Below are 22,736 nucleotides of genomic sequence, written 5' to 3' on the forward strand. Positions count from 1 at the left end.
ACTGGTGCAATCTTGGACCCAATAACATGTCTGTTGGTGTTGGTAGACTTTTTACAAGGTCTGTTTTTAACTTTATACTGGAAGAGCTCTGATTGAGTAATGTTGTTGAATTTTGTTTTGTATTAAGATTTCTTACAGTTGTTGTATTGTATTATTGTCATATGTTATGTTTTTGAGCGCAAGATAAATTCCTTTAGGAGTAATAAAGGTTAATTCAATAGTTAAAAGCACAGCATCCAGTGTTCTGTTTATGGTATAATATAAACACAAAATTCTGTTTATAGAAGATCTTAGCAGTTACCCAGTCCTCTTTTGAGCTGTGCTCATTGTCATCATTTTAGAATCAAGACCAGCTTTGTGCTTTATGCCACAGTACATTTTGTACAGTTTGGTACATTATGTTGTTTTTTCTTCATGTAAGTCTCGTAATTGCCACTAGATGCCACCAGTGCCTAGTTTTAACTCCCCTTCATTGTCTTTCTTTCCATTAAACTTAAGCTTGTAGGTTTTGAACGTCAGAAAAAAATAATGTAACGTTTAAGACCGATGTCAAAGCAAAAAAATACTTGAAGTTTTCATGTGATGACAAAAAACAGCATTTTTAAGGGCCAATAGATGAGCACAGCTGCATAAATATAAGATCATGCTCTCCTAGTTTACATACATGTATAGAGGTAAACTTGAGTTTTGTAATCCGTTACCTTGAGAGTTATTTATTTGTAGTATGCTGGTTGAACTCATGAAAAAAAATCCCTGTGACCTCAATTTAATATATTTTTGGTACGATGTCCAAACAAAATAAGAAATAAACCATGTTTTAAAGAAAATTGTTTTTTGCATATTTCTGACATAAAGAATTATGTGTGGTTTGAGATAATGTACTTTTTACTATCATGTAAATAATGAAACATTTAGAAGTGTTGAGAACAGCATTATTTTTATTAATATTTGTGCAACATGACCATGGTTTTGTAGCCCTCACATTGCATACATATTTTGTTTACATCTTTGGCTTCGCTTATATGAACTTTTATATGAATTTTGGCAATTGGGAATAACCCCTACTGCTAAATGAGTATAATTCTCACACTAGGAAAGCAGCATATAAAATCTTATTTAGTCACCATTTTACCAAAGGCACATACTGTATATTAAAACAATAAATATTTGAATGGCACTTTCATCAAAGAAGAAAATAAAACATTAATAGAAACTAATATCTTTTTTGCGTTCTTTAGTAAAAGAAAGCATAGACGAACTGTTTATAAATGATGCCCTAATGTCTACATTGATACAATATTTTTAAGTTGTATAATTATCATCAACAGTGGTCAACAATAGGTTAGTCTTTTTAATATTGTGCAAAACGTAAAAGAGTCCATGTCAGTGGACAGTCTTTCTGTGACTGTTCTTCAAGGAATCCTTAAGGCAGCTACTGGAATCTTGCTCTTCATTGATTACATTCTTTTGCCTAGCTTTGTCATTCTCATTCTTAAAGCTGTGAACAAGAAAAAAAATCAATGAAATTACTTATCTGATGATGGCAATACATTTCTCCCTTGGGGACAAACTGTCAAAAGATTAGACTATTACGGCAATAGGCAAGTAGGAAAACAACAAAAGTGGAGAAAACTGTACATGTATAAGAGGTATCCATTGTTTTCTAAGCCACCAAACCAAGAGACAAATAGTGACAGAGATCAGCACATTTTAAGCCTAAATGTACCATGCATGGTGTAGACTCAAATCACAATGTTTTTGAATAATCATTAAAACATGAATGAACAAATATCATATACCGAATAGTATTAAAATGCAACAAATGAATATTGGAACCAATAGCATCTGTTTCATTTGAATGTTTCTTGGTATATTGTACTATATAATGTAACTATTGGCCTGCTCTATTAGAATGAAACATCATAGAGAAGGCTAACAGTTATATAACACGCAGAAATGACTCAGCTTGGTCGCTCAGATTTCCCTGCTTTGACTGGTTGTATAGAAATGCTCCTTTTGATTCTGCGGTTACGTAATTTTATTCCATAAGATATTGCACAGGCTGAAACTGAATTATTTTAAGTTTAAGCTGTATGCTATTCTTTATGCAAGTGCATCCCAGAGCACTGTGCACAGCTTAGCACAAACAATACAACATGTACGAATAGTACATGTTGTATTGTTTGTGCTAAGCTGTGCACAGTGCTCTGGGATGCACTTGCATAAAGAATTTTGTGTTGACTGATATCTGACTTGATTAGTACTATGATATAGGGCACCCCAAATACACTTTTAAAGGTTGTGTATCACTATTACATGAAGTGCAAGAACATAAATTGTAAGAAATAGAAATGGCATAGAAAAACCTTTAGGTTTATGGATGGCATGATACTTAATCTCTGAAATATGGTGAGCTTTAGACTAAAATGAGGAGCCTTTCACACCAAATCACATAATAATCCCCTTACTTACTTTTATGGTTGGTAAGCAGGGCTAATTCATTAACATGGTTGAAAGAAGACCTTTATTTAAAAAGGCCTGACATTAATTTAAGAATTTAGTGATGTTGAAGAGCTCTGTAAATGCAATGAAATGGGTTCTAGATAACTAACATACATGCACTGTATATACTGAAATGCATTCAGAACACTACCACTATTATTTCAATATTCATTTGTTGCATTTTAAATGCCACACAGTATATATTATACATACATAACTGAACTGCAGGAATAAATTGATGAGTATTGAAGAGAACAGATTAATAAGAGACAACTCAGTTGTAAGATATCACTGGACTAGATACTATTTGTTCTTTAACACTGAAAGTAAGGACGTTTTTATCAGGGTTTGATTTCAAAGTTGCTTCTCCTACTCTTCTTATTCATACTATTCACTGCTGAAATCTAGTACAATAAAATAACCCCACATGTGTACAAATTATGTTGTGATTCCTTCCCCCATCAAAAGATTTCTAATTGGTTAACTATTTGTGTGCCTTACAGAATCCATGTTTTAAGATGTAGTCTCTTTCTTTCATTCGTGTTTACAGAGACATGCAAATTATAGTCAGACTGCTAATACAATGCAAAACTTCTGCAATTTCGAAACTTTATTTCCCAGCTAAGCTATTGATGAAAATGAGATAAAAAGACATCTTGAGAGACTTATTTAGGACAGATTGGATTAATTAATTGCAACAGCCAAATGAAATGGCAGTGTGGTTTAATTACTGCTTTGAGGGGATTTTGCTGTGTGGGTTGATAGTGGATGGCAAAAGTCTGCATCTTTTAAATGCACCCTCACACAGCCACCTCAGTCATTCGCTTTGGGAAAAAATAATGGAACTTCAGCTGTGAGCAAACAAAACAAGCCTGCTGTTCCATCTATCTATCTTCTATCTGTTTTACAGGGCCAATATAAGGTCACAGGGGGGTGGAGAGACCCACACAAACACAGGGAAACTATACCAACCCAACACAGATAGCACCCCAGGTGTGGTAATGAACGCAGGGCCCCGGGGCTGCAAGGCAGCAATGCTAACCACTGCTAACTGCATTTCCATGCCTGCTGTTCCTGTCTTTATGAATCTGTCACTACATACTGTAGTCTAATTTTATGAAAATTATCACAGCTTTCATTTGAGTAAATGGACCAATTTTGACCTTACAATTTTTGTTTTTATTGTGACAGTTTGTGCCTTGATTTTTTAAATGTCACTTCTAAAATAACAGACAATTCAATGAATCTATCAGCACCTTCAGCTGCAATTGTATTGTAGCACCTACCTACATTTTCCTGGAGGAAATGACTATTGGCAATAAACTTTATAAAATACCTCAAATTCTTCAGCTTTTCCGGGATGTATTGTTATCCGAGCATTATTTGGTTCGTTTTCATTAATATGAAAACCATTAATGACACCAGAAACAACAAATCAACAGGAAAAAAAGGGCTTTTTGTTAGAATTTTGGAACAGCAACCCAGCCAAAACTCTTGAGGCTGCTGTCAGATGTTAGTGAGATGCTTTTTAGTAATTAAAAGAATAATGGAAACTTTGCCAAAATTTTCATGTCTTTGATCAGAAACGTTAAAGTGAAAAATGGGAAACTTGAAAAGTGAAAGAATTAAGCAGAAAGAAGCATTTTTTCTAAAATATTTATTATCCAGAATGTTGTAAACTTCTAAATTAAGACTAGTGAAATACAAAGGAGAAGAAAATAATTAAGAAAATCATTAAAATGTACAAAACAGATAGCAGAGAGAGCGTCTGTCATGCGAACTATTGTGAGAACTGTAATACTGTATACTGTAATAAAAAATGTAAACAAAATGACTCAGTCCAAGACTATTAACTGATATTTTGTTGAGAGCTGTTCAAGTACATGTTCTACCTACGCTACACAGTTATTCATTTTTAAAATCCTTTCTGTGGGTCAGTCAGCAATAATGATTCATACAGAATCAGCCTCTGGGTGGTGGAAGAGCTGAGGTTACACTTCCAGAAGTCACAATGTTGACATAACCAGTGATATGTCAAATGGGCACGTTAAAAATCTTCAGTTTTCATTTGAGAATTCTAGACAGTTCTAGTGCTTTTTAAGCAGCTTCTACTACAGAATCAGTGTCTGTATTTTTATTCTGCTGTTCATTATAATTTGATTGAGCAATGTTAAGAAATGAAGCACAGATATGCAGATGAGTAAAATCAGCATGCAATCTGCAGAAAGCATGGCCAGCTGGTGAAAATGTTCTTGCAAACACTCACATCAGAGAACAGGATGTTAGTGTCAGATAAATGAGTTACATCAGTGTGCAGCAGCTCACTTTTCTCTTTTTAGTACCTGTCACGGAGATGTCTTCAGTGGCATCTCTGCTGGTTTGCCCGTCTGAATATGTTCTGTTTGGGACGTGGTTTGGTCTTGTTTCTTGATCCTGTAATGGGACTGAATCGCTATAAGCTAACACGTTGTTTGTGCTGCAATTGACTTCAGTGTCTGGGAGATAATGGCTCAGTCTGGAGTTCATACTGGGCTGGAAAACCTTGCTGTGATATCCATCAGGGTGGTAAGAAGGCTGTAATTCATTGTCATCGTCGTCGCCAATAACTACTAGTTCAGCCCGAATGGCCCCCTCGAAACCCATACCTTGTTGTGTTTCCACATCATCCTCAACACACTGATAACCCATAAATATCATGGTGACGGGCTCCTCGTTAGCAACACTGGTAGGCATAGCATGAAGAACATTACATTTGGGATCATCTGGGTAGGCCGCAGCTGACTGTTTGTTATCATCCACTGAATTAACAAATACTGCAGCATGGTGAGCATCCCTGGAGTCTTGATATGGCATCGGCTCTGACTTGGCAATATTGCTCAGTAAATGGGTTTCATCTCCGTTTGAGAAAATGCTTTGGTTAGTCTTGCCGTTTGGGCTGGTTTCGGCAAATTTCGGAGGCCCGTCGGGCCTGTGCGGAATGTGGGACGCCATTTCCTCCTGAAAATGGGCCATGTCATTGTGAGCGAGTTCTGGCATCATGGGAGTGTGCTTTTCAGGGGACTCTTGGAGGCCATTGGGCTCTGGACTGGCTTGTGGCCTGTCACGTCGCCGTGGAGTTGATGGTCTGCTGTATGAGCTGGAAAACACAGGTTCATGGTACTCTAAGGCAGTTTTGGATTTTTTCTCTGTGGCTTTCCTCAAGAGCTCCTCCACTTCAATAGGAGTCAATTCATCAACGCCGTTGTGAGCAACTTCCCTATCAGAGCACAGTGCATAAACAGACTTTCTACCATCGTCATAGACTTTAATGCCTTTCTCTTGAAACGCTTCAGGTGTGACGGTTGCGGTCGACAGAACTTGGCTTTCTCCAGTCTTCATATCCTTCTCTACATTGATTTCCATTGCAAACAGTGCTGTGGAGAAATGAAAAGTGTTAAACTGCCCCAGCAAATAAAGTAGCAATTCGAACAACTCATTAAACTACAGAGACAATGTAGAGCACTGTTTCCACAATTGCTCTGTCAAATTGAAGAGCACAATTTGTTTCTGAAACATTGTATTTTTTTCTGTAATTTTTCATGGAAATAAACCCAAAGTTTAGATATTTCATTTTTTAACAATAAAGTTTTATTTTAGTACCAGTTCTTGTTTTGGACTATGGTTTCATAGGGCTGAAGCTCAGACTTGTATTCTTATTACACACAAGTCTCTCAGTTCAACTGACAAAGTTATGGAGTACGTACATAATCTGTGTATTTTATTAACTGTTTTTCTATCTATGTACAGTACAGTATCTAATATTACACAGGGAATTAAAGCAATGCCTGCATTGATTTTCTAAAAGAAAATTTACTCTAAGTTTACTGTCATACAGCAAAATATCCTAGCTTCATACCTTTTTTGCTTTGTTCATTATCCATTTGCTGTTCTGGACTTGGCATTTTTTTCAGGTTTGTCGGTCTGTAGGACTTTGGAAGATCTGGGATCTCTGAATAAATATATTCAATAGGCTCTGTAATGGAAATAAAACAGCCATTTATTTATTCTTGCCTCCTGATTGCTTTGCTGTAGGAATAAAATTGAAACAAACGGCAATGAAAATAGAAACAAAGGGCTTTACCTTGCTTGACATCTGCCTTTACTGCCTGTGAGGAAATAGTTCAGAAATTAAAAACTGAAAACAATCCGAGCACACGACGCAGGAGTCACATTTTCTTCAATTTCGTTTATATATCAAAATAAAGTTTAAGAAAAAATAAATCAAAAACACTGACAAGTGTCATTTTCCTAATCTGCCTTTTCGGCATTAGAAAGGTTACGTTCGTTAGGTTACTCTTTTCATCCTTGACATTCGCTGTCTTCAGAACCTTCACAGCCAGCTCTCCATCAACTGATTTTTGTTCAACTCCATTGTCCTATTCAAACAAATGCCACCACATCATGAAGGTTTCCACAATTCCATCAGAAAATCGTCTCAGCCAAAAAGATTTATTACATTTCTTTTGCTGAATTTCTTTCTTGCTTGCTTGTTTGCCTGAACCAACAGCCACGTGACGTATGCAAACTGAACACAAGTGGATGTTTTCAAAGACAGAATGTCGAGTTTTGCAGTGAAGATGGGTAAATGCACTATACCTTTATGATGTCTTCAGCTGACCTTTCAACTTCCTTCAGCTTCTTCAGAATGAGACTCTCGTTGGTTGAAATCATCATCTCTTGCCTTTCAAGAGCCTCAATTTCGTTTTCAATCCTATAGGCAGAGTGGGAAAACACAATTTGAAATGCAAGATACTGTTTCCAAACCTCCACCCACTGCATTTTGGTTGGCAATTCTTAATTTGTAAGTATGTAATTTAAAAACTATACAGTATTTGTTTATATTACTGAAAACCAAATGGTTAATGTCAGGTTTTCACCTGTAAATCTTTAATGTATGCCCTATAACTGATACTTCTACAACTTACGTAAGAAACTTATTTCTGAGAAAAGGTAATATGTACCAAAAAACCTTTGCACAGCTGTCGTAGTAAGATGGTCAGAAAAAAAGAAAAAAACTCAAAAGATATTACAATTGTTTTAAGAAACAATTATGACAAAATTTTCATTAAAGTAATTTCCAATTATTTTGCCTCTGGAAATATCACATATCACAAATTAAATTTTTTATTAATTAATTTGAATGTACATTAAATATAGATTACTACACTAATTAGATCATGTGATGCCTACAATTTATTTGCATCAACATGTACGTCCCATCCTCTGTAGTTTGCACTTGCTCCCTGTGTAATTTAGAGTGCACGTTTAAGTTCTCCTCCTTTTTCTCATATAAGGCACTAAACGGTCTAAACTACATGACGCCAGTTAGTTCCAGTAGTGTCTTGTCACTACAGAACTCCACTTGTTGTGATTGATGGCATACTGACAGCACAGTGCTACATTGATCAAGTCCTGTCACCCTCACTTGCTGCGTTTTCTGTTGGCTGATCCAGACATAATGCACACACATGCCTCATACTTGTGTGGCAATGTCGTTCTTGTAAGATGAAACTGGGACAGGTATGCTGTGGTATGCCCCACATGAGCCTCATGAACTATTTGTGGGATGAGCTGGGATGATGTGTGGCATGTAGGGTTCAGAGACCAGTGAACGGACATGCTTTTGCAAGCTCTTTTAGGATAATGGGACAGAATCCCACAAGACATATGCAACCTAGAATAGATTATTCATTGTAGATGTACAGCTTGTATTTGTTCCAATGGTACTAGTCAGTGACTTTCACAGTAGACACTCTGTTAGACACTCTGTGACAAATGTTAACCAGCATCATGAATTTACCTGTTATGTGCATGCAACAAAGCAAAATGGCAGAGAACCTGTTACAACCATGGTTTGGAAATCTTGTGCTTCTCTGATGTTCAGTATAGTGAAAGAATATATTTACAGCCATAATTTCTACAGAAGGCCATTGACAAAATTACCATATTAACACAATTATTATTATTTGATAGTGTTAATAGTTTTCGTTCATGTTTGAAGCTCTAAAGATGTCAGATTATTTACCTTGTTTTCAATGTGAGACCTTTCATATTAAAAACAAGCCCTAAGTACTCCACTTAATGTACACTATTTTACACTATATACAGCAGTTCTACATACAGCAGCTACAAGACACTGGTTTTCGTTTCTATTTGTCAAGTCCCCAAATAAAAAATCTATGTCAAGTGCTCCCATTTTAATATGACAGGGATGAATTAAATATGTTACCCATTCATTCTGAATGAATTACAGGTGGCTGGAAGCCATTTTGATGCATATTCAGAAACACAATTTTGTTTTTCCTTGTTTATGTGGTGATACTTGACCTCACCAACCTTAAACCTGTGATGGGCAATTTTTAAAGCTGATTAGTAAAATGAACCAGTCTTTGGGGTAATTTACGTTACATGAAAGTCCACATTAATATTCCAAGCCATTCTACAGGAAAGGTTATGGAATCTATTAAGCACTATTGAAATTACAACCATTACATACTATGCTGAGCATTGCTTTTATGTTTTTTAATATAGTACCTACAGCACACAGTGCTTAAAATAATTAACATTAGTACAGTACATTGCTGTTAGAGAAGCCTGGAGATGCCATCAAGAAAATTAAAATAATCTGTCTTGATCATATTTTAAACAAAATAATTATAGTTATATTTTAAAATAACTGAATATCTTACATTTTAAACTCATTTAAAAACTATTAAAAATCACTTAATAGTTTCATGGAAAAGGCAATAGTTTTTCTGTCAACATTACTTTTTGTTTAATTTGAAGTGAGTTTATGTACTCACTACTATGTTATTATACAGTATATTATCACTGTAGTAATACAGTTAATAATATCTATAATTGTAAAATAGGATTGAATGCTAAAGACACCAGACAATTCAAGAAGTCAGTTCTGCCTTGCAGGGAGAATGATTTACATTCTGAGCTTGTCACATCCTGTCTGTACATTTCAGTTTTTAGAGAGAAGAAACCCCAAGAGAGGTGTTCCCAGCCCAGAAAGCAACTCTACAGGAGACGAGGTCCTTTTCATGTGCACACTTAGACTTGCATTCTGCATGGAAACTAGAGATTTTTTGAAAAAATGAGTTTTCATCCCAACGTACAGTTCACATTCCAACCTGGCCCTGTTATTTCCTGGAAAAGTTTCAGCAAGCACTCAGTTACCCTACCTATAGCTCAAAAGCAACAAACGCCGAGATGAGACACCTATTTGTTTGCTTGGCATGATATTTGTTATTGTTTGATATTGTTTCTTTTGTAAGATTTCACAACGGCCTATTCAATAATTCATCTGATATCCAGACTTTCAATAGCCTTGAAAGTACATGCAGTTCGGAAACAGAGAGCCCCCTGATTATATTGTGTTTGTGTCTGTTCCTACAATACAATAAATTAGGAACTGGTTGAGATAGCCATCGATCACAAGAATATTCACACTTACTTTTTCACCCCGTATGTATGGCCTGAAGTCCCCTGACTTTCAACTAAGCATAAAGGTTAGGACATGCATGGTGTGTGTAGCTCATCCACAGCTGGGATTCAATTGTCACCTCTCAGGCATCTCCCAGCCCTGACCCACACAGCCCCCACCAACAATAGTTAAATCTGCAATAATGCTATTCCGAGACGATGGAGTGATGTCAGCATAACAGTTTCTTCCTATGCACTGTGAGACCTGCTACATGTGGAACTAGAGGAGCCCAGTTCATGCTCTGCTTGTTATCAGGGAAGAAAGAGCTAATGCAACATTCCTGCAGTCCTCTCCCGCTGAACACGTACAGTACAGTAGAATTCTAGCCCAGCTGGTTGGCAGACTTTATTGGAATTTCCATGTTTGGTTATGGTGTGAAAGCTGTTTTTTGAAGCATGTGATTCTTACAGATAATCTTACACAACTGGTCTTGATGGTTAATCAAGGCTAGGGCTAGGTTAACCAGGCATTGAAAGTCCCCAGTTTCACTTTTTTATAGCCCCAAATTGTGCTTTTATTGACATAGCATAGCTGTCATGCTGTCAGGTGCCTATGGGTTTTACCTATAGGCATCATAAATGATGTTGCCAGACAATCACAAACTAAAACCCCACACATTGATAAAGATTCAGGAGTTTATAAAAGAGTTTAACAAATGTTACAAATGAGAGGCTGTTTGGCTTAATTTGCTCATGTATCAGTTTAGCAGCCTGGTAAATCTATACCCTCATCCAGTCACCTCTTGGGCCTCCACCATGTAGCTTCTTACAGACACCTACAGTATGACTGTGAAAAGCACATACATATCTTAGTCATCAGGCTACATGAATGCCCTTTTCATTTCCAGTTGTGAACCCTGGACCTTGTTTTAGTCCTTGTCTAAAGCAATCCCCTAAGTTGACCCTTACTATACGTACTTCTCCATCGTTTGTAAACCAACTTTATCAGACATTATATCCTTCAGGATTTTCTATATATAAACTCTAGAACATAGCATATACAAAGGGAGATTTAATTACAATGAATAGATTTAGTTCCTTTAACTGTCTGTGTATGTTAAGATCAGGAAGCAATTATTTTTCTTGGAACTCTTGCTAAGGCTATAATATCAGTTTCGACTAACAGTTAACATTGTTATAAATGAGGTCTGAGTAATGTATTTTAGAGTTTGAGCATAACATGCTTTCACAGAACACATTATGTCAGGTACCTGCTGATGTTACTCTCCAAAATCTTTGTTTGTTGTTGATTATCCTGAGCCTGCAGTTTCAGAGCCATTTCCTCCGGCACACTTGGGGAACTTAATCCATCCATAAGCCATTTTTCCCTTAAGGCTTTTTTCTGTTTGTGGAAGAGAGAAAGTCATTTACCATGCCTGTCAATAATTGTTCACTGAACATAATGAAAAAATCAGGGACAGCAGAAATGTCGTCCTGTGAAAATATTATACCCAACATAAAAAAAAAATCTCTTTAGACTCCTCACCTCATATTTTAACCTGTGTAAACTGTATTTTTTTAGTAGTTTGATTTTTCTTCAAAATCAATAGAAATTGGGTTTTAAGATGAGTGCTGGATCCTAGTTATCTGGCATACAAGGTTATCAGTAACTAAGTTAGAAAAACATTTTAATAGGATTACTAAGTTCTTCATAAGAATTACTTTGTAAAAATACAGAAACATTTATTGTTATTCCTAGACTTAATAATTATAGTACTCCTATCACTAACAATAATATGACAGCTGGAAGGTAAATGTCTTTTTTATATCCATTAATATTTTAATCAAACACTAACAATATCACTTTGATCTTTTAAGAGGAAAACCATACCTTCAGATATTGAAGCTTTAATTTTTCTTCTTCTATTTCTGTTCTTTTCTGTGCAATATCTTCTCGTATTTTTCTCTTATCCTTTAAAAACAAAACAGTATAAATGTTGTGATTTTCATCCCTTCATGAGATTGACACTTTTTAATGCCCCATTTCCCCACTCACACAAAGTGTTAATTACATATGTCATTCTCACAAACATTGTGGTGCATTTCGTGCAACCTGTTGGCAGTGAACTGTTTGGGGCAGCCCTTATCAAGTGCTTCCATGTATAACCCTTTCTTTAACTATATTGGAAGGTACAAAGGTGTCTTTTTCATAAAACATTAATTTTGTTAGTATGTTGTAAACATTTGTTCCAAATATCCATTACAAGAGAATTTTAGAGAACTATTCTATGAATTGGTTTCATTACTCTGCTCTCCTCCCCACTGATAGCTGATGTGTGGTGAGAGTTCTGGTGCACTATGGCTGCCGTCGCATCATCCAGGTGGGGCTGCACATTGGTGGTGGAGGGGAGTTCCCACTACCTGTACAGCGCTTTGAGTGGAGTGTCCATAAAAGCGGTATATAAGTGTAAGCAATTGTTGTTAATTACTAATTATTCAGCAAATGTTTTCAAGGAGGATATCAGGAACTTAATGTCAACACATCCATAAATAATGGATGCTGCAGTTGTACAGATCGAATACTTATTTAATCAAATTGCAGGATATAAGGAAGACCACTTCTGAGATATTGTTTTGGTCCAGTGTTTTGCTTTTGTTCTTTTAGATGTACAGTTTGATAGAGAAGTACGTGACCCAAATGCAGAAAACAAATATCACAAATAAATCACAGGTCGTGCTTTCTTTGTTACAAAAATAGAAAATGAAATCACTTCAGAATCTGTTCCAACATTCAAGTGGAAATGTTAAATAACTTCCATAAGGGTAAGGATTTTTAAAGAAATTTAACATGCTAGAAGATATCCCAATTATGTATTTACATGGTAAATCATTGACCAGATACATAAACTGCCAAAGTTTCATTTTCCTTGTTTACATTACATTTAAAATTAAAGTTATATTTTATATCTCTTCTGAGCTACAAGTCCATTGCAAATAGTATATATACGAGGCTGGTATAAAGTACAAAAAATAATTGTGTTTTCAGGCACAATTCATAGCAAAGCAAACATGAAGTCTTATTGTGTTCTATTAATAGTTTGTACTTGATCCTAGTAAAGCGCAGACAGTGAAAACAGATAGCCCCTTACACAGGAAATCAATTGACATTATCCTGCATTGAATAGTGTATTAAACCCCTTTTAAGAAAACAAACAGAAATAAGTTAAATATTTTAATAAATTGATTTTTCTACATTTTCAAGTAAAAATAAAAAAATAATAAACTATTATTGAACAATACTTTTGACCTTCAAACCCAGAGTAACCAGGAACATTCTTTTACTTTCATACATTTAACCTGACTCTTTTGAGTTGTGAAAGAAAAAAATAGTTTAATAAGCACTACCCACGCCTTTTAAAATGACCTCGGGTTGATATGCCAAACGTTTCAGCATTTAAATGAAAAAAGCTTGATAGCTACTAATACAATTTGAAGAATGAGTTTAATTTGAAGAGAAAGACTGTTTGAAGGTCTTGCTAGAGAGAAGCAAAAGCAGATTCTCTGTGCATTTTTCAGAGCAACATAATGTTAAGCAGAAAAGAATGCTTCCCTTTAGACTCTTAAAATTGTTCAAACACTAATGCCCAACTCCACTTACTGTAATGGCCTGGAGTCTCTCCTTCAGCAGCTCTGCCTCTTCCATTTCCGCACTGAAACAAAAGTAAATGGGGAAAGCTGTAATAAGAGGAGTCCTAGGCAAGGAGCAGAGAGAGAGGAGGATGCTGGGCTGGAGCCGTGTGGAGGATCTGTGATAGCCGGACAGACGTTCTGATGAGTCTCCCCTGGGCAGAGGCACATGTGACAGGAGTGGAGGGGTGGGGGACGCAGGCTTGGATTGCTGGAATAGCCAGCATGTTTCTCTGACACATCACATGTCAGAGTTATCCTAGAAAAGTTTTTAGGGATGGAGAGGCAGCACTACTTGAGACTAAAGCAACATTTTATCATTGTCTCTACAGCAAGAATTAAAGAGGTGATTCAAGCAGCAGTAAGGGTCATTGTTGGAGAATTCTTTGAAACCATAAACAGTGCAACCAATCCTATCGAGTCTGCTTTCTGCGATGAACTCAAATCAAAGACCAGGTGACAGGACAACTGACATAGCTTTGCAAAAAGAAATTCCCTAAGGTTTCAAACAGGTGCTGTAAATAAATAAATGGTTGCTCTAGTAACAAATGTGAACATTATATTTTACATTTATGTCACATTTAAATATTTTAGAAGTAGGTTTCAACTCCCTGCCCTGAGGACGAGTGCTACATTTATTCACTTAAAACACTTGTCAAAATCAATTGATTACAATGAGGAAGTGCAAGCTAGGGTACAAAAAACAGATGCCCTGGAGGCAGAACTTTAAAGGGTAGTTGTGATGAGATCTCTCTTCTTTTGGACACCCATATGACTGACCTATATGAATTGGAAAGTAATCATTCATAACACATTTTGAACAAGATCAAGTTTCAGTGCCATGGGGAAAAAAAACAGATTCTGGGAGAAAAGTAGAATTTCCAAAAAGATTAGACAATAAGACTAGAGGATCTCTACTCCAGGACTTTGTCAGACAGAATCCAAAAGGTTTTCTATGTCTGTTTTTTAAATCACATTTTGAAGGATACATTGGTCCAAGTATGATATTGGACCAGTATCATAGTTGATTGAACAACTAACAGTCCCAAGTGACTAACTATTTAGAAATTAAGGAGGCATACAACTGGGTTTTTTGACCCCAAGGAGTGAAGCTGGCAAACCTCTAAACAGAAGTTTCAGACCCAAGTCAGTTAATCTTAGTTTCAGTCTCGCTGTGGATGACTGAGACTGTGACCAGCTGTCTACACGACAGCCTCAAATGACTTCCTTCCAGCAATAGATATGCTGTCGTAGTACTGAAAATTCAGTAAATAGGCTGTTACCAGCTGTTTTTCAATCAGAGACAGTTTGGCTGCATAATTTAAGGAACCTTTGGAAATCTGATACATGTCCTTTCTAAAACATGTGTTCTAAACAGAGCAAAACAATTTAGATGCCAATGCTCTCACTTCTAGAGTGACTGTATTCAGAAAAAAAACTGTTCTGTACTGAAACTGTTATTGGGAGAATCAGCTTCTTCTTCTTAATCAATAGTGGGTTTTACTAGATATAAATAATTTAAAATATGAATATATTATGCATTTGATGTACAGTACATATGGAGGTGGCACATGGGGTTTGGCAGTTAGCATTGCTGCCTCTCAGCGTCCTGGGTTTCATTGCAGCCTGGGGTGCTTTCTGTGTGGAGTTTGTATGATCCCTCTGTAGTCTTGTGAAGTTTTGCCAGGAGCTCTGAATTCCTCCCACAGTACTAAGACATATCAGTTTATATTGGTGTTGTATCCTGGGTGTGTGCAGGATAGACATTCTCTGCTGGAGTAGGCTCTAATGCAATGCATCACTGTATTTAACCAAGAACAATATATTTCATATGTTTTGGTTAGAGTTAAGATATCTGCATACAGTATGTATATACTGTACACATACTTGGCATACAAATGAAAATAAAATTTGATTCCCGCAGGAGATATTTAAGCAAGGAATGGCCACTTTTGTACTTTTTTAAAAATCAAACCAATATCAAATATAGAAATTATACAGCATAGGGTTTTATAAAACAGACTGTAATTCAAATAATAGAGTAAAGGGTAAGGATATAAATAACCTAAGCTCTTCTAGGAGCTTGTCAGCATGGTTGCCTTCTCTTTTTCCCCTGGAAACAAAAGTCTTCCCACTCTTGATGGTCTGGCACTTAAGACACTCTGTAGGTGTCTGTGTAGGTTGTTAGCACACTAAGGAAATGTTTGCATCTCAAGTGCAAGTTTAGGACCTTAGGTGTACAGATGTGTTTTGCTGTGTTTGGCACAATTCTGTGCAACCTTAAACAGAGCTCTCTTCCTTGGTTACTCCCTACTATCCTTGGTACTGAAGGATACAACTTAATTTAAACACCAATCAACTACTGCATTATTTCTAAATGGTAGCATTAAAGTCGTGAACAGCAGAATTTAAATCGCTACTGCTTGATTTATCCCATATTTAAGGAGATCAGTAAATAAGAAAAATGATTAATGAAAGGACACCTGATGACATTTTAAACAAAGAGGAATTCAGCACTAATTCACATCAACACAGGCAATATCCCAGGACACACTGAGTGGTTTCTAATTGCTGAACTGCTCGTACCACAAATAACATTTATCATAACATATAATAACACAACATCTTTTCTTGTGGTTTACCATATCTATTTGACATTTGACTGACTTGCAAGTAAGTGGGAAAATCGACTGTTATTTTACAACAATTGACATTTTCATGATAAAATCACACAATGTTCATTTAGATTTTTTGGTCATCTCTTGAAAGATCTCATGATATGTGTCCTGGCATTACCTTATGAACTGGGTCAATAACTGATGCCCGTGGGAATGGATCTATTTGTTACTGTCACAGTGGTTGGCCTTCTACAAAGGCAAATCATATTGTTGACTTGTCAAATTGTCAAGGCTGTAAAACATGTTGACAATACCTCATGATGTCAGAATTATTATATTTTACTCACTGTCCAGTGGAAAAAAGAACTAGAACTAATAAGATGGTTTTGACCAACTTTACAGTCTTGCATGTCCTTCTACATGCAAAATAGCACTTTGAAAATACACCAAAACATGACAAGACTTTTTAATTTTAGGGGGAGGGTAAGGAGTTTATGAAACAATTGTCCCTCCTACTGCTGCAACAAAATTACACTAAATTATAAAAGCATTTGCTTATTAAATGGGGGAACTGTACTCTGGGTATATAAAGTAGTACATACAGTATGTGTATATATTGTGACAAAATGTGCAATGAAGCCTCAATGAAACACTTAAGCCTCAAAGGCATGAAATATATTTTTTAATTGCTGAAATTAAATTGATTTCATGAGGAATAATGACATCCAAGCATTTGAGGATGTTGATAAAGCATTTAAAGTTTAAGTTCGATTTTTCTTTATCTACTTGGTTGAGGATCTTCCTGGCAGGATATGGAGTTAACCAAAATTATTGGGAGAATCAGCTTCTTCTTCTTAATCAATAGTGGGTTTTACTAGATATAAATAATTTAAAATATGAATATATTATGCATTTGATGTACAGCACATATGGAGGTGGCACAGGGGCCATGGGATGGAGGATAGATGCATGAGACGAAATGTGAAATCAGCAGGATTTGCGAAAGATATATGGTACATTGCAAACAATAAATAACACTGGAAATTATTATTTAAAACAGTCAGGCAAAAGTATCTAGGTTGTCACCATCCCTCCCAAACTTCATTTAACAACATCAATATCTCTCTTCCAAGGAGAAACTTCCAGGCCTAAAGCATCTTCTCATGGCACACGGTCTCTATGAATTATGGGAATGGAAATATCAATGGGTTGATTCACAAGACTAGAAAGCTGAACTGTCTGAACAACAAACCTGTAATTCAATTTCACTTCTACAAAGTCAAAGCTAGCAACCATATACAGTACATACAGTTTATGCTGGGATATCTATTATGAACACATTCCCAGTGCAAATAACAGGGCAAAATCTGGCAAAGAACGTTCAGTATTTGATGTTTATGCATCGTGTTTAGATGATAATTAAGTATGAGTCACTATTTGGATAAGAAATTCCATCACAAACACAAAAATGAAAAAGGGTGGGGGGCTCACTATTATGTGATGTATATCCCACACCTATGAGATTTGTCACATTTTCATAATGTGCAGTATTTAAAGCTGAAGTAATGTACAGTATATATAAATGCAAGGAATACATTTTGTGTGTTGAAGAACATGGCATTACGGATTTCAATACCTAGAAAAATCAATCACTGCAAGGAAAGGCTATGGCATGAAAGAAGGTTCTAGCATGAGTTATTTTCCACCTGTTGTAAAGTTACATTTTTATGTCTATGTACACTGCATCTAAAAATAACTGGCCACCCAGCTCAGCCGTCACCAGGCTAGTGCTACTGACCCAGAATGTGTGTGAAGGTCTTTGCAACGATGGATGATCACTGAAGATTTTCAACAGGTGATATCTCGGTCAAGAACCAAATGAGTCTGGCATGCAGTTCTCCAGGGACTTAGTCTCCCTGAATGGCCACAAGCAGCAGCCATTGTTACACAGAAAATGGAGCTGTCAGGAGTACATCTATGCAAGATAAATTCTAATAATTAAAAAGAAATGAACCTCTTACTTTTGCCACATGCTATATCTCAGAAATGATCAAAATAAGTCTGAAAATAAACCTTAAAATTTCTTTTTTTCCTCATTCTCATTCTGCACCTTTATGAAATACCCTAAATAAAAGGAAACTGAATGCTATGGAGGAATGGTGGGATTTTTAATAAAGATTCACAATCTCTCCCTAAATACTTTCAGTCTGATTATGTGTATACAGGATCTGCGACTCGCAGGGATTCTTATTTGAAGGTGCATTTACAGTATCTGAAGATACTGTAGTTTTGATAATAAACCTAAATTCATCATTCCTATGGTATGTAGCTTGAAATGTTCAGAGGACTGAACAACTGCTCTCCAAAATGACCTGATATGCATTTTAAACAAACACTACTATATTTGGAATGTGGGAAATTTTTTAGTTCTTCCAAAACATTTTCTTTCAGCCTTAATTATTTTGAAAATATTTTGAATCCACTTTTGCAAATTTCAGTTCAGAAAAAACCCCAACATTTTCAATTATGCATTTTGATTATTAACTGCCATTTTCCATTATAGGTGCTCTGAATTACAGCATGTAGGATCAGGAAAATAATATTCTAAGTGCTGCTTTGATGATACTTAAAACCACAGAAAGCTTTATAAATGTTTAAAATGAATATAAACATAAAAAAACACTCCACTGAATTTTGACATTTTGTGACAAGTTATTTTTTCTTCTTTTGGAAATGTTCATTGCATTCTTGTTTTACAATTCTGACTTCCTTTATTGTGAACACTCCTTAAGAAGCTGCTCTAGTAAAGAACACGAGGTATGAAAGATAAGTGCTGGTAAACCTCTAAATACATTTAAAGGTTTCAGTTAGGAAGGGGGTTTCACAGTAATCTGACTTTTGTAATATAATCACCAGTAGCATAAGCAGTAAATCTCTTTTATCATCTGCTTCAACTAGAGTAACTGAACAAACTTTAACATTGTTTTTTGTGTACTCTTCTGTTCTGGCACACATGCCCTCTTAGTATGGTAATCAGACGTGCAGCTATAAATGTACACTCTAGACCATAATTATCATTGTCTTCTGTCATAAAGCTCAAAAGTTTTTAACTTAAAAGCGACACACTTGACAATTATTTCTTGGAGAAGGAGCATCTGTCAGCAGGCTGTACAAAAATACAAATGCTTTTAAAAAGTATTTCAGTACAGAGAAAATGAGTGTGATTTGGCTGTGTGGGGCTGTGGGACTGAGCAGGTATTTTGACTGCATCAGTTTTTGTGAAGTGTACAGGGCTGTGTGGTGCTCTTTAAACGAAGATCCATCTGTTAGCTACAGCTAGATTTAGCAGTCATTTGCATAATGAATGCTCATTATATTGTTTCGCTTAGAAAGAAAGCCACTTATTTTCATTTCTAAGAGCAATAAAAGAAGGTTCATGGCACAAATAATACTACAATGGTGCATCACATACTTATTCTTTAGAACTATAGACATGTATAGATATTTATGTCCCGCTTTCACAACTTTGTTATTATTAACAGGAGAGTTTCAGTAAGTAAAATAAAGAGTTTTTTAATTTTTTCTCACTAGCCTTTGAATATTGTTGCCCTCGACTCCTTGGATCTGTTGACAATAGGTTTTAAAGACCTCCAACTGGCAGACATAGTGGCCGAAATAGCAACAAGATTAGAAGGATTAAAAGATTATCATCGACCCCACAATATCGCTCTCTTTTGTTTTGATTTACCACACAACAGCGGAACACAGATGCAATTTTACGATTAATTTCAAAGCCATTCTTGGCATTCTCTACAAAATGCAGTGTTTGTAAGCAGTGCTCTACAGAAATGAATGCACACTGTCACAGATAACTGAGAAACATTATCACTTAATGTAAAACATACCGATCAAACAAAAGACCAATGTACAAATTCTTGCAGCAAAAAATATGCCACAATTGCAAAACTGTACACAGAAGAGAAATCCCTTACCTGTCTGTGTAAATCAGTGGAGACTTCTTTGGTGACCACTGTAATCTGAGCTCACTGCCTTGTGGTCTGTGTGGCGTCGTGCATAGCTTTGCTCTGAATACCAGGCTGAGAGTTCAGGTAGGCTGAGAGTTGAGATGGGGTTACCAATGCCTGGCAGACTGCCCTCTCACCAATGAAAAAGGGTGAGTTTCTTGAAGAACAGCCCTTCAACATCTCATCTGGCCATCAGGGCTGTGCGTTTCAGCAGTCTGTGAGTTAACATCTCAGCGCAAAACAATGCTTCAGTTTCAATGTAGAAAGTTGTTACTTGGCTGCCTCTTCCTGGTGTCTACACAGCTGTCTCCTGCTAACTGACACGCACAGGCTTAGACACCGACACACAATTAGGGAATTACTTTTCTCCCAAATTAGCTTCAAAGGCTTTGCCATTACGTCAAGCTGTTTGATTTCCTAAACTCCAATTAATTTAGTTGGCAAGTAGATACTGGATTTAATTTCAATGAGTTTCTACCCAATGCTATTATTATAGCAATCCTAATCATAATGTTTCAATAATTTTACATTGCTAAGGTACTGTACAGTAGGTGAAGCAACTTTAAAACCTTTGATGAATAAAAATGTGAAGCCTTCAAATTTAACGGAAAATACATATTGACATATTGAGGATGTATGTACATAGTGCATAATATCCTAATAGTTTCTAAAAATGTAGAAATGTTTATGTAAAAATAAAATGTGTTTATATTGCCAATACAATAACTGTAAAATAATTGATAGGTTTACAGATTCTTTGCCTAAATTTGTGTTTATAAACGCACATTGATATTGTATATCATATTACATTATTGTGTTCTTGTGCAGACCCGCATACTGCACAGTACAGTAACTGCATAGTGAAAGATTGACTGCTCTAGGAATACAGTACAGGATTAATTCATGATGTAGTATATCAAACTTAATCATAATTCTTTTTGGAAACTCTTTTAAAAATAACATTAATAGAATTAATTATATGCAAATCTATTTTTTCCATAGCATTTTTTTATTATGAGTAGCATACATGTCTATGACATTTATTGTCACTTTGACAAAATATTAATTTAATTTAATTAATTTAATGCACATCTTGATACACAAACATGAAATATTCAAATACATTCTTAAAGAATGAAATTAACTTTTTGAATTGTTCGAATAGACTTCGTAAATGCTTGAAATTACAAAAAATAGTGTAAGACATGACAAAACACCAGATAGTTTTACAAGTGCCTCCTAGACACCTGCCTTGCTTCTTTATTTCAGATTTGCAGCAGTATCTTGTACTTTAAATAGAAACAGTATACAGCATTTGAATTGTCAATATAGCCACAGCACTATCACTGATACAATTATTTCCTTCCTTCACTGAGAGCCTGAGGCATGTAGAAAAAGTATCCATGGAAACATGGTGAATCTCCAAATGCTTAATATTACCCTGGCTCATATGCGACAAGTAAATAAGAACTTGTACTAATTTAGTGCCCTCCTCGACCAAACAAATGTTTTAAGCAGTTTTTTTAGTCTACTTTCAGCTATTCTTAATGTCAATGGGCAACTTAAAAAAATAACGTTAATAAGCTACTAAATTTCATCAATGATTTCTTATTAGTATTTTTAAATAATTCTAAATAAATATGCTGTCCAATTTCTATCTACTTATTGACACAGCCTGCTGCAGTGTGTCAATGCTTGGGGCATTTTCTCATTCTTCTTTATTTTTTTTAGAAATTCACTTTATGTTCAGGATGCACCGTTTTGTTTAATGTTTTTTTTTGGTGTTGTTGAAGACAGTGGCTGTGGGTAGCAAGGTATCTTCTACATTTTTATCTAAAAAGAAATTCTGGAATGAGTTTATTCCTGTGCAGAGATTTGTGCTAGCTATGGGTTATGTAGTGAGGTGTAAAAATGCATCTGCATCTCATATAAACGGATCAACAGTTCATAAGCTCATTTGATTTAGCTTTGGAAGGTGTGGAAAAAGTCATTATCAATGATGGTGCTTTTTCCCCCAAGGCTCAGAGTGCAGAAAATTTTTGTCTGCCTTTCTTAAAAAAACAAATTCTTGGACAGGAAATTAACTTGTAAAAGAGCACCCATGTTGGGGATAAAGTTCATCTTTTGAGGATACAAATCCCATTTTGAGAAATGTAAGCTCATTTCAAAGACAACTATATACAATGACGTACATACAGTATATCTTAATATTGCCTTCAAGTTGAAAGTTTATGGAGACAATTTAATATAACACTAAGTTGATAACATGAAAAAATGAGTTCATAGGGATAAAATGCACATTTGAGCTGCTGGTTAAACAAAAATACATCCACAAATCAAATTAGAGACAGGTTGCAGAAACCAGGCAAATATCAGGCATTCCTACACTGTTGTCTTTTTATTTATGGTCAGCTACAATTTGGGCCTCACCTAA

The 22,736-nt window shown here is 35.7% G+C and overlaps 1 protein-coding gene across 1 annotated transcript; it reads right to left on the reverse strand.

The window, feature by feature from the left end:
• Positions 1-920: 920 nt before the first annotated feature.
• Positions 921-20,614, reverse strand: palmda (palmdelphin a). Its single transcript, XM_006634634.3, has 9 exons — positions 20,270-20,614; positions 13,631-13,682; positions 11,864-11,944; positions 11,244-11,374; positions 7,138-7,252; positions 6,623-6,647; positions 6,398-6,514; positions 4,845-5,915; positions 921-1,498 (listed from the first exon to the last, which is right to left on the reverse strand). Exons 2-9 carry the CDS (start codon positions 13,673-13,675, stop codon positions 1,458-1,460), a joined length of 1,626 nt encoding a protein of 541 aa, XP_006634697.1. The 5' UTR covers positions 13,676-13,682; positions 20,270-20,614; the 3' UTR covers positions 921-1,457.
• Between the last annotated feature and the right edge of the window lie 2,122 nt (positions 20,615-22,736).

Source organism: Lepisosteus oculatus, chromosome 9 (assembly GCF_040954835.1).
Source record: "Lepisosteus oculatus isolate fLepOcu1 chromosome 9, fLepOcu1.hap2, whole genome shotgun sequence".
Lineage (NCBI taxonomy): Eukaryota > Metazoa > Chordata > Actinopteri > Semionotiformes > Lepisosteidae > Lepisosteus > Lepisosteus oculatus.